At 37.3% G+C, this 14,197-nt stretch overlaps 1 protein-coding gene across 1 annotated transcript in view; it reads right to left on the minus strand.

Moving 5' to 3' along the window:
- Positions 1 to 14,197, minus strand: part of mctp1a (multiple C2 domains, transmembrane 1a) — a 121,975-nt gene that overhangs the window by 69,421 nt on the left and 38,357 nt on the right. Inside the window, exons 3-8 of the mRNA XM_066655574.1 lie at positions 11,407 to 11,549; positions 10,098 to 10,177; positions 9,615 to 9,726; positions 7,117 to 7,155; positions 1,989 to 2,153; positions 131 to 261 (exon numbers count right to left, since the gene is read on the minus strand). Of these exons, the coding sequence (XP_066511671.1) occupies positions 131 to 261; positions 1,989 to 2,153; positions 7,117 to 7,155; positions 9,615 to 9,726; positions 10,098 to 10,177; positions 11,407 to 11,549 (670 nt within the window). The remainder of the gene's footprint in view (positions 1 to 130; positions 262 to 1,988; positions 2,154 to 7,116; positions 7,156 to 9,614; positions 9,727 to 10,097; positions 10,178 to 11,406; positions 11,550 to 14,197) is intronic.

Here is a 14,197-nt window from a genome sequence, read left to right on the forward strand (position 1 = left end):
ACAGTCATGTGGACTGCACACAACATGTTGTAGTAGCTTAAAGTAAGTCTCCTATTATAAGAGGTGTCTACATACCTTTGAACATGTAGAGATGGGATAAACATGTCAAGACAGTTAAAAGTAATCTCACCTGCCCATGAAGTCATCTTTCTTGCCTGCGTCTTTATCCCAGACAGTGATGTCTATAAAGCCGCCTTGTTCCTCATACAAATGAAAGTCAAACTGTTCTCTCCACTGAGGGTTTAGAGTCTTGTTTATGGTCTGCAAATAAAAATAAGCCAAGATTTAAGGCTGTGTTTTAAAATTACTTTCTCTCTGACACATACTCTGTATCTGTTGCAGAGAGAGAAATGTTAAAACACTGCACATTTCCAATCTATTCATTTTTATATTAATGTAAACAGGAGTAAGTTAAGGTTGTAATGACACTAGCTACTGAAGCTGTACTATCACCTTGAACAACAGGCTTATCATTTGGTTATTCATTCATTCATTATCTGTAACCGCTTATCCAGTTCAGGGTCGCGATGGGTCCAGAGCCTACCTGGAATCATTGGGCGCAAGGCGGGAATACAACCTGGAGGGGGCGCCAGTCCTTCACATGGCAACACACACACACACACACACACACACGGACACTTTTGAGTCGCCAATCCACCTACCAACATGTGTTTTTGGACTGTGGGAGGAAACCTGAGCACCTAGAGGAAACCCACGCGGACACTGAGAGAACACACCAAACTACCCACGCGGACACTGAGAGAACACACCAAATTCCTCACAGAGTCACCTGGAGCGGGAATCGAACCCACAACCTCCAGGCCCCTGGAGCTGTGTGACTCTGACTCTACCTGCTGTGCCACCGTGTCTCCCATAATTCACCCTTTTTACAGAGTCTAGTGATGTACTAGCGGTTTAATCTACAGATGTAAACACAGCATTGCTCCTTTTGAATTCAGAAGCGAGATTACATTTTATTTATGCTGAAATATGTATTAAATATCATCACTACATCTCTCTCATGCACACATACTTACACACACACACACACACACACACACACACACACAGAACTCCCTTTTCATCTCATATGTCGCTTAATCCCAGGCACAAGCTGCGCTATAGCTTTAACATTCTGCAGCTCTCCCTTAAATGTTTTCTCAGAAAATTAAGAGATTCTAATTCAAAAATCATCAAAACTACATTGAGATCTTATAATAAGGTAAAAAGAATGGTGTCCTCTCCCCAGTTTGTCTAGCACACATCAGACTATACATTTATCTATATCCCAACAATAAAAGCAAGTACCTGCATTTTAACTTTACTGTTGTGATTATATTTGTAAGTCGAAAGAAACTATTAATAAATATAATTCCATTGTGTTGATCTTACATTGATAGGTTTATTTATTTAAATAGCCATTATTCAGTTATAAGAAGGGAAAATGTGATTTATTGCAATTAATGTCAGACATTTTTACAGTTATTTAGCTATATTGTTTTCAACAGCACTATTATCAATATAAATGATTGGGTAATTACTACGTAACTAATGCAAATGCTGTGAAGTTTTGAGAGTAAATCAAAAGATGACGTTTGTATGGGCCCCTGCAAGTTACCTAACCAATTAGTTAGTAACTAACCCATTAGTTAGTAGTTGATCAAATCAGTCTATCATTTGTTAATTTTTATTTTAATACTGATATTTGTGATACTGCTTTTAAGTAAGCAATTAAAATGTTCGCAATGTTTAGGGTTAGAGGTTGTGCAGTGTTTTGATCAATTACATGTCAATATAGGGACGGAAATGTTTTAGTTAGAACAATGCAAACCAGTTGTATCCATGTGCGTTCATTAAATCATCATGTTCATATATACTAAGCCAGCTTGCAACTAAAACATTTAACAGTATAACTGCAATATTTGTAGAATGTCAGTTTTGTGCAGCCCTTTTCACTGTTAGTGAAGATCCATGGTGTTGTAGGTTACCTTGCTTTTGTATTTTTGGTGGCCCATTCTGAATTTGACATAAGGGTCACTTAAGCCGTTATTGTCCATAGGCTGGAGGTTACGACCTTCAATCAAACTAATGCTGACAATTCCTCTCCATAGCTGGGCTTTTCTATGGACATCTGATAACCGCAGACTCTGGTGCTGCCAATTAAACACACACAGGTACACACACACACAGACGCATTATTTCATAAATTAAAGTCAAATAAAAATTCTACATATCACTGTATGCAAAAAGTTTGGGTGCCCCTAAACAAATGTCATGATTTATTGATTTTCTAAATGTTAAAAAGTTAAAAAATGTTCTACAGAGAAATGCACAATTGATTTTAACGTTAGGTTAAATATAAAATATAATATAAATAAAATCTAAAATGAGGCCTATGTAAAAGTTTGATGCATTTTATATATATTCTTTTTCCCTGATGTTGCCTGATGATATGTTAATAAAATTTTAACAGATTTATAGGTTCAATAATTCTCTGTACAATGTGTTTTAACTTAAACCAAATAAATCAGAAACATATGACATTTGACTGTGGGTATTCAAACATTTGCATATTAGAGTAAAGTATAATTAGGAAGACATAAAAACATAATTCAGCCAACATCTGTACATGAATGCAAAGGAAAATACTGCCTTGGAAAAGTAAAAGTGGAATGCTTGTTCATCAAACACAGATACAGATTTACATCACATACAGATGTACAGACACTGCAATCCATGGCATACAATCCCTCTTTCTATTTTTACATAACAGAAAATCTAATCATGCTGTCGTGATCACTAATTGAGCCGTACCTCTTTGGAAACTGTCTATATACCACTCTAGGAGTAAAGTAAGATATCAAGTATTATTTGTCAAACAAACACATTTATATAAGAGAACTCTGTCGTGGTCTCTGTGCTTAATTTGGAGGGCTCGTTAGGCTTTTGTTTCAAGTGCATTTCATTAAACTCTGTGCAAACTCCTCCTCGCAAAACACACAGCTTTGATGTTGGGAGCAGGCGGCTAATGCGTTTCTCTCCAGATATTAACGTTAAGTGTGCTGACTCCAGCAAAGCCACGATAAACCCCCAACCTACGTTAGTTTCACTCCAGTAGCCAGAATGCAAAATGGAAGTGCGGCATCAGAGAGTTCCCTGCCAAAAGCGATATGAGTACAAGGCATCAGTTTTGCTGCAGTGCTAATTGCACAAAAAGACAGCACAATCCTGTCTGAAGTTTAAAATTAAAAGTATTTGTGTCATAATAATTGTAGTTCAAATTGGGTCAGACACACATAAGAGGGAAAGGCAAGCAAAACAGAGCTTCTTAAAGACAGTTTTTCATCAAAAGTGGGTGTAAATTGCAAGCAAATGAGCTGGCAGTACTAACATTAGCTTTGCATTAGAGCATCTCATAGCTTTCTTCACAGTGATTTTGAGGCTACAATGGAAGTCTTAATTTTGAAGCTGCATCACAATTATAAATACTGCTTGGTTTGCATGTACCGAGTGCATCATTTACAGTATTTGGACTCCATGAAAGAGAGATGAGGTTATATAAATAGATGAACAGGCACCCAAGAGTGGAGGGAGCCTTGTGGAAATAGTTAGCTTTAGTGCTGCTACAGTATTCCCGGGTCTCAACCAACATGGCCCAATTTGGAGCTTCAAAGACTTGGGCTAAAGATGTATTTCAGCAGGACGTCCTGTCTCACATGCTGAAGAGCCACTTTCATACAGGGGCTTTCTAAAACTTGGGAAGAACTTGAAATACTTCTCATAGTATGCTAATTTAACTCTCTACTAGGACATTAGTATTCCAAATAACTAGTAAGTCACAAAAACATTGTTTTTGTAAAGACACACCAGGCTTCTCACAGAAATGCTACATGCATGGAGCAGTGACAATGGACAAAACCCAAACCAGCATGCCACCTTCTCCATTACAGTCATTCACATCACAAGAAACATAAGAACGGCAAAGCTCATAAGTACACATCTCTCATGAAATCTCAGCTCATGGGTCAACTGAGCACATGAAGAAAAAAAATGTACATGAATCCTTAGACCATTTCCATAAAATTCTGAGAATATAGGATTGAAGGATGGATTCCTTGTAAAGGTAAACATTCAAGAAAAGAAACAGAATCACACCCTCAGTAGAAATTTCACATAGCGACATGGTTTCTTTAGATTAAACATTTCTATGAAATTACATACCCATGCATTGATTTTTATTTTTTATTTTACACATTTGTATATACATATATATTGAGAGGTTGGACAATGAAACTGAAACACCTGGTTTTAGACCACAATAATTTATTAGTATGGTGTAGGGCCTCCTTTTGCGGCCAATACAGCGTCAGTTCGTCTTGGGAATGACATATACAAGTCCTGCACAGTGGTCAGAGGGATTTTAAGCCATTCTTCTTGCAGGATAGTGGCCAGGTCACTATGTGATGCTAGTGGAGGAAAACGTTTCCTGACTCGCTCCTCCAAAACACCCCAAAGTGTCTCAATAATATTTAGATCTGTAGACTGTGCAGGCCATGGGAGGTGTTCAACTTCACTTTCATGTTCATCAAACCAATCTTTCACCAGTCTTGCTGTGTGTATTGGTGCATTGTCATCCTGATACATGGCACCGCCTTCAGGATACAACGTTTTAACCATTGGATGCACATGGTCTTACTGGTGCAATGTGCAATTAATAAAGATTGGCCACCAGGCTGATCCAATTTAGCCATGAAACCTCCCACACTAAAATGACAGGTGTTTCAGTTTCATTGTCTAACCCCTGTATATATACGTATGGGTATGTATGAGTAATTCACCCGTATTAGTCACAATGTCAATAGTCTGAAGATGTATTGCTTACATGGCCCTTCGAACTACAGATGCACATAAATTTTCTATTAGGAAGCTGATCTTGTACATTACCATGATCAAATGTTTATTTTTTACTAAAGAACTGTGCAAAAACCAGAGATCTTATTTAATTTCCAGTCAAATTATATGGACTTCTAATAGCCATATCAAATTTGGTGCACCTAAAAATGTTTTCAAACAATTTCAAAATTTTTCATTGGGTGACAGGAGAAATCCAAGGGAGATTCTCTCTACCCTTCCACTGTGAAAAGGAAATGATAACTAAATGCTATGTTCTGAAAGTATGTGAAGGTGAGAATAAGTCATTGCTGATGATAATAAAAGTAATAGATAATAAAAAGCCCATTTTAAATTTAACAACAAAGAAATTAGACCTAACATTCCAGACCACAGGTACCAACATCTGTGCTGAGAATTAATAGGAAGCATAAAAATGCAACCTCTAAATGGTGAACTTTTCTTCTGTTTTGGCTGGAAAAAATCAATTAGGAATGGTATGTAGATAATTCACTGACATAAGTTGTTGAATATTAAGTATTTGAATTAATATTTTCTGAATTGTGCATATTTAAAAGTCATTTATCTGAATATTTTATATTCAGAATATGTACACATGCCGTTTGATAAACTTGAAATTGTGAGGTGGTGATATATATTCAAAATTTTAAAATTCTGATTAAAAAATTAAGACTCAAATTAAAGTCTTAAAAATTCAGATTGCAAAAAAGGTCAAGCATCAGTTTTTTTTCTTGTTTGTTTGTTTGAGAGTTCAAACGAGTTCATCCCATCCCAAATCCTGCCCTGAGCCTTTATGCCTACCTTGAAGTGGACACTTTCGTCATGTTGTATAAGGGTGGGCAAAGGGTGTTCATATTCATATTCATATTTTATTAACCAGTACAATATATACTTGATAAAGGAAGGGCATCACTGGGAAGAAGTAATTTATGTAGAAATATTTACATTTCTGTTGCAAAATCTGATTATAAATCTGTGCTGTAAGGTCCAGACGCTTCATATAAAACACACACACTGGTGCTGTGTGGGTGAAGTTTTGACATGTTGTGAAAAGCTGTGTAGCTGTGTAGAAGGCAGAAACAGTGCAGTTAAACACTGATCCATCTCTCTGTGGAAGATGCTCTTTAGCAAAGTCCTAGATTAAAGGCATCAAATAGTAAGGTGGTCTTCAAGGCATATTACAGGCCGATCATTGGTCAATTGTGATGAGCAGCCAAGGGAAGCTGGGTCAGCAGCCACTACAGAACACTGATCCATCTCTCTGTGGAAGTTAACTTCTCAAATGGTCAAATTCAGAAGTTGACCATCTGAATTTGTAAGATTTTATGGGTATGAATTTTTTCAATCTAAATATTTCACCACCTCAAAATTTCATGTTTATTGCCGATCATATAAATATTATTCAAATATAATATAATCAGATAAATATCAGAAGTATTCAAAGAACAAAAATAATTCACATATTCAAAATTCAGTTCAATGTCATTTAAAAAAACATTCATACATACGTCAGTGATTTAGTCATGTCATTCTAAGTTTGCACAGTACTTTATATTTCATTCATTTTAATTGTCAATTTAAATACATTACATATTAATTATTATATAAATCAATCACAACAATTCTGTTTAAAAACACTAATAATTAATACCTTCAAAAGAAAAATGCTCATTTTTGCACGGCCTATGCTATAAAACCTACGCTATATGAAATAATGGCAAAAGAATAAAAAGGGGCACCTTTATTTTCTCACGCATTAGCTGCAACACACATAGGACAGTCAGAATATGTCCATATCTGATCAGGCTATTTGCTGTATCTCTATATGGTATATTAACCCCTTTAAAGGGTTTTGAAAAGCCCATGGCTATGATTTAATAATACTGGCAATTTTGTGAAATGTCTGATTTATCATTTCTAAAAAAGTGAGCCTTAGAAAAGCCTGGGAATAAAAGGGGTTAAAACAAGATGGAGGTGTGGATTCAGTCATAACTGCATCCCCTGTATATTGCAGCTTGCAAAAAAATAAAGGTTGGAAATGGAAGTTACAGTGGCCAGGATTTAAAAAAAACAAATATAAAAAAATAAATAAGTAAATAAATAAAGCAGAGCACAGAGACACTGACGCCCCCTTAGGTCTTAGCAGAGCACTGCAGAGTGTAGGGAGAAAAGGGCATCAGTATAGGTAGATCATGCTAATATTACCTTACTGGATCTTTTCCAGCTCCTTCTCAAAAGCATGGTCTGTAAATGAGACAAAGCGGTTATATAGCCACTCTTGTCATTCTCAGTGGGATGGGGCTGTTAAAGCCTGTTAGTCTGAGTTTAGTTCTGCCCTGGGGAGCACACTGAAATGGAAAGACCATTGACTAAAGAGTGTTATAACACCTTTCTAACCTGCACGTAACACCAAGCACTTTGTATTTACACCATAAGCAAATTAAAACAGTGTCTCAGGCGCTGAAAGCAGTTTCACCATTTGAGTGTATGACAAGACATTTATTTTTTTAAATAAATAATGTAATGCATTACTAAAGTGGAGCATAAAGGTGTTATACACTCTTTAGCAAAGTCCTACATTAAAGGCTTCAAATGATAAGGTGGTCTTCAAAACATATTAAAGGCTGATCCTTGGTTATTTTTAATGGGCAGCCAAGGGAAGCTGGGGCAGCAGCCACTACAGAAACTACCACACAATCAGTCACACGATGACAGAAATAAAGGAAGCACTGCCATCCAGAGCTTAAAATAACACACACACACACACACACACACACACACACACACACACACACACATATATAGAAAAAAGCAAAATAAATCTACATTACATACATTTATATGGATATTTGGGATCATGTTATCATTTAATCTTTAGAGTTGAAAAGCACCCTTATGACTGGTTTATAATATTGAATCAGCAGAATTCCTCCTCTGCCACTAGAGGGTGCTAATAAAAATAAATTAAATAAAATACAATAATATTGAATTAACACACTTGATAATACTGCTTCTCATTCTTTATGTAGTCTGTCACAAAAGACATAAAACATAAATAAATACAATAAAGCATTAGATATTTCCCCCATGAGATCATTACATCACACATTCTAGCAGAAAAGTATGAAACATAAAAAATCCAATACGTATCTCAACATAAAGCTACAGCCAAGTCCAGAGAGAGACCGAACTAAATGCAATTAAAATGACTGCACTCTTTCAAAACTGCCCAAAAAAAACACAGGAACTTTTTATGAATGCATTTTCTCTGTGTGGCATAATTCTGAGTTACAGATATATGGAAACTTCAGGTCCTATTTAGCTTCAGCCACCCCACTGAGTCTATTTTTCATCCTCCTTGGATTAAATAGACTAATATATTTTTTACAACAAGCACTTACAAATGATGTGAAGCTATTGAAATTTAAAAACAAAAGGAAGCAGTGATTTAATTATTCACATAATTGCCATCAGCTAAAAACTTAATCAATGATGTTGCCGTCATAATAAGAGACTGAAGTTAATACAGGGATAAGGACTGTTTTACTAAAAAGTGTTCATTTAAATAATAATAATCATAAGCATTACTGTAGTTAATAAATTGCTCTGAGTTTCGTAATGAAAATACATTTAGGTTTCATAGATATTTATTAAAATAATAGTAAATGTTACATGGTGAGAATACTGCTACTGTATTTTTCTTAAATTCAGTTTTGCATTCATGCTGGGACCACACTACATAAGATTTTAGTTTTTCATGACTTTCACTATGTCAGATTATTGCTATAAATTCATGCCATGTCTTGGTCGGAAGATTGGCAAAACTACACGTTTGACATGGACCAATCAACACTTGCATTCTTGCATGAGTTCAGACGTCATCAAGGAGACGGGTCAAGAAACTCAATTATGGCCCCAGAAGCAACGTGTGCCAGTGTGTGATGCTGGCACTTTTGAGTGTTTCAAGAAGAAAAAACAATTGCGGACCCGTTCCTGGGTGTTATGAAGAGGACAGTATGAACAGTATGGGGATGTATGACTAGGCAAAAAGATCCAAAAATGCTAACATGCTACACTTTTCGTCTGGGTGTCGTGGGACGTTCCAGACGCTACATCACTGATCTTTGGTTATGTCATACTACAAGAACTACTGTTCCTTGTTCCTGATGCTCATATTTGGATCAGATGCTGGAAATACGTCAGATACGACAAAATTTTGTCAAAATCAAGCTAAATTTGTGTAGTGTGATCGCGGCATTAGCTGTTATCACCAGTCTTTATGTACAAACAGAACTGATACCAGTCAACTTATTATTAACTATCATTCTGTTGATAATGTAGAATTATGATTATACAAATGAAGAATTAACAACTACGTTGTTCCATGTGGAATTCTCCTCCAGAATTTCATCAGTGGCTAGATTCAGAACATAGCCTGATATATTTGGTTAGCACTTTTCCCAACTCATCAGATGCTAAGGGTAATTTAATGTCATATCACTGGGGGATCATAATCTCTTCATTATAGGACAAAGCCATAGAATCTTAAAGTATAACACCATTGTGGTGTTTAATAAAAGCTTCAGTTTAGTTATAGACCTTCAAATTAACCATCAAAGCCACAGAGGACAGGGAGCAGTCATGGGGGAGAGAGTGAAAAAATAGACAAGAGAAAGAAAAGGAAGATGGAGGAGAGCACTCACAGCTTCCCTAAAGTCCCCTTGTTTAGGAGTCAGAGTGACTGCCAGCTCCAGAGAACCCAGGTCATGGTCAGGGTAGTGTGGGTCCTTGAGGTCCAGGTTCACATCCAGGGTCCTAAACAAGCAACAACAAAATAATAGCTTGCACACATCCACAAGACAAAGTACACACTAATTAAGAACTGAAACTATTCTGATAGTCGCAGTACAGTAAAACAAACACCAGAGGGCAGTTTCACTCTTTCATAGTGATGGCCTACTAGCAACCCATATCACACAGGTTTAGTAATATTAAGAAATAATTACTTTCTCAAACTCAGTAACAGTACTCCATAAAATAAGATATTATTTAAACAAGGATATTTAGATCTTTAAAAAAAAGATAAAAATAATAAAATATAAAATAGTGGTGTCAAATAAAAGTTGTTGCTGAGTTTAAATGGGCTAAGCCAGTGGAATAAGACTATCAAGAGGCCTCAGAAGGACCTTCGGTGCTCCAGGGACTCCAGATAAAGATATGCAGAGCCCATAAAGTCATCCTGCAGCCCAAAGTCATAGTCAAAGACCTGCAGGCAGAGAGAGAGAGAGAGAGAGAGAGAGAGAGAGAGAGAGAGAGAGGGAGATTTGAATGTAAACTTCTTATGAAGCCTCATTCTGAAATCAGAAAAAGAAACAATGGCATCAGAAGCACTGATTTTTATTCTCTTTATTGTCGGACTGCCTACCAGGCCAGCCTAGAAAAGGCATTTTCATTTATTGACTGACTAACTGGCTGACTGCTGACTGATGTTTAAACGTTCATGAAAGAACTATTAGGAACTGTTAGTTCAGCCGTATTTCCAAGAGAGAACTTAAGGTGGCGCTACTACACCGTCTGTTATTAGTTCCGCCATATTTCACATTCTAGTTCATTAATTAAATTTGGAAGCGTTTGGCGTGTTTCCACTGACATAAACTGGTTTGCGAACCATAAAATTTTGGTATATATTTTAATACTCTGTTTGTGTGTGTTTCTGGGGCTGTGTTTGGTGCGACACCATACACATTAGTCAGCGTTGGTTAGTTCACAAGCTCAGCAGGGCGGCTCAGAACTCTGTAACGTTTACACACGTATTAAATCTCACACAGAGAGGAGGACTGCTAAAATTGTCTTATTTCATGTGTGTGTGTATTTGTCTGAAATATTGTAAAGGGAACGGTGGGGAGACATTTTGTGGTGTTAGTGTGTTTATAAAACTCCATATAGCTGCACACGGCCTCATTAAACTTCACGTGCTTTACTCTAACCTGTTACATTGAATAAATAAGCAATTGTTTTTCTTGAAATGTTCTTGGTCTTCTTTGTTCTTTGGTGGTAGATCATCTAGTGTTTATTTTTAAATAAAATGAACAAGAAAAACACTGATGCCAGTTATATATTATGAAAGAAAACTTTGCTCCTTTTTTCATTTCTGCATTTATTCGTCCTGCCCTCTATATTTTCTGTACAGCACAATCACATAATAAAAACCACATGTAAAGATATTGACATGAAGCACCAAAGCTTCTCCAGACTTTCCGAAGAGTATGTATTTTGGGCTTTCCTGTTTTTGAAATGACAGAAACACATGTGAAATTGGCTATATGGATAATGATGGTTCAGCAAAACTAGGCTTTCTGAGTTTCTATTTGCTCTTGTTCCCTTACTATTGAGCAGATAATAATGAATGTTTTCCATTTATCTATAGGTGATATATAAGCTGCTGACATATAATTCATTTAAGATTCACACAGTCTAGTTTGTCCTATAGCTTACCTTTACGTAAAGAGGTTCTCTTAAACAGTCCAAAAGAAGGCTGACTTTTTCATCCCATACTGGGTTCAGGTTCTTATGAATGATCTTGCTGCGGAACACCTCTTTCCCAGAAATCTTAAACTTGACATAGGGGTCACTGGTGCCTAAAACACAAATAAACATTACAGAGGAGTATGAGCAAGAATGAATGCTCCCATCCAACCAGAGAGCACATCACTGTATGAAGCAGCATGAATCATGGTGACACATCCATCAGAGACATGTCTCAATGTAAAACCCTCACCTGAGTCTACTTCAGTAAATGATGTACAGTTTCAAATAGATCAATAGTGCATTTTAGCTGTGCTTCACAGACCCAGGCCTTACATTGTTTACTGTTTTCCTTGTGGCTTGGGTTTTATTTAAAAAAATTAAAACAATGAACAAATCAAATCAAACTTTATTTGTCACATACACAATGCTTTGACGGCTGACCAACACCTTTAACAAAATACAAGTTAAGCAGAAAGAAAATAGGAAATAGAAATAGAATCAAATACAATAAAATAAAATATATAGACATTCTCAAAATAAATAATATTGAACTAAAAAGAATTAAGGCTAAAAATGTAATAAAGACACAAGAAGAATAAAACTTATTAAAAGTAAAAAAATAAATAAAAAGTGAGCTGTGCGCATGGCATATAGATGTGGATTAAAGTGCATAATGTGCATCCGAATGTGCAAATTAATGCAGAGCAATATATAAGTGACAAATGAAAAAGTCTGTTTACAGTGCTGTATGTGGTGTAAAGTGTGTGCTGGATGAAGTCTGGGTTCAATGCAAGCACTGAACTTCTGCTACATTTGTTCAGTTGGGCCACAGGCCCAACTCATTTGAACTCATTTATTCATTCATTATCTGTAAGCGCTTATCCAGTTCAGGGTCGCGGTGGGTCCAGAGCCTACCTGGAATAATTGGGCGCAAGGCGGGAATACACCCTGGAGGGGGCGCCAGTCCTTCACAGGGTAACACACACACACACACACACACACACTCACACCTACCGGAACACACCGGAGCACCCGGAGGAACCCACGCAGACACAGGGAGAACACACCAACTCCTCACAGACAGTCACCCGGAGCAGGAATCGAACCCACAACCTCCAGGCCCCTGGAGCTGTGTGACTGTGACACTACCTGCTGTGCCACCATGCCTCCCCGAACTCATTTATGCTCCTGAATACGAATACAAATATCTAAATATAAATAAATTGCATTTATTGGTCTGTGCTGAAGGAACCATAATATACAGTTTTATTGCAGCTTCTGTTATTCAGTCACATTTGTTTGGTTGTATGTACAAAAAACTATCAATATGGACAACAAACAACGAATTTGTATCAGGTCAGTATGGTGGCACTGCAGGTAGCAATGCTTTCAGACAGCTCCAGGGTCCTGGGTTAGTCGTTTCAAACCCTGCCGTGGGCCTCTGTGAGGAGTTGGGTGTGTTCCTCCTGTGTCTGTGTGGGTTTCCTCCCACAATTCAAAAACACATGATGATAGGTAGACTGGTTATTCAAAAGTGCCTATAGGTGTGTGTGAATGTGTGAGTGTGCTGTGCCTTCTGATGGACTAGTGCCTTTTCCAGGGTGTTCCCACATTGCCCCCAACAATTCCAGGTAGCCCTGTTCAAATTAACCCATTTGTTCATTTTCAATTGCTTTTTCCTGATCATGGTCCAAAGCCTACCTGATACCACTGGGCGCAATGCAGGAACAGACAATGCACAGTTGGTCAGTGCATCCCAAGCCAGTCCAATTTGCTCTTTCTTTTCATTTCCATACTTCAGACTGGCCTGTAGATGGCAGTGAGCTCCTACAACACCCTCTGAGCCTGTGCCATATCTGCATCAGTCACCTGACCACTATATTAACTGCAGTGCCCATTGTCTCCACTTAGTCACTATATACCCATTTCATGGATGGATGGATGGACGGCAAGAAAATTCAGTATATGAAAAATTCAAAAGTAATTAGTCACTAGATGAAGCATAACCAAAACAGTTGTTTATATATATATATATATATATATATATATATATATATATATATAATTTGCACATGCCCATTGTATATCAGAAAACAACACAGTCACTAACCCTATACATCATAATGGACAAGAGCCTGGTCCCAGAGGAAATGACATTAGGTCCAGAAAAGGGCATTATCAGTGCAGATTCCTCCAGTTGGCAACTTCAAATGAAATGGATTGGTTGGCAGTGACAGGTATGTCTTTTCTATTGAATTGAGTTCTCAGAGGAAAACAGCTAGGCCAGGACAAATGTCAGTACTGGGAAACTCAAAGCATTGTTTGTGACACAGATAATCAACTTCTACTAGTTTAGATCCATATCACGTCCCACAAGCCCTGCAGTAACCCTGGAGTTTGTGCAGTGACTTGCAGAGATGGGAACAAGCCAAACAATAAACAGTGTGTGTGTGTGTGTGTGTGTGTGTGTGTGTGGTGTGTGTGTGTGTGTGTGTGCGCGCACTGTAATTACACTCCAGTAACGATACCCATTCACACATCCTTTGATACTGTGCTTACCATAACTCTGCACAGGCCTTAAATCAAACCCTCACAGTGAAGTATATTGTTTGACTAGAGAGAACCTGCTCCATTATATCAGCATCACAACGCACTGCACTGCTACAGTTCGTTAACATGCATCTGGCCAGATGCACTTAAGAGTTCTTCAGGAGCCTTCAGGTCTAGATATAAAATAATGCTGCTTGTTCATCAAATT

Source organism: Hoplias malabaricus, chromosome Y (assembly GCF_029633855.1).
Source record: "Hoplias malabaricus isolate fHopMal1 chromosome Y, fHopMal1.hap1, whole genome shotgun sequence".
NCBI classification, from domain to species: Eukaryota; Metazoa; Chordata; class Actinopteri; order Characiformes; family Erythrinidae; genus Hoplias; species Hoplias malabaricus.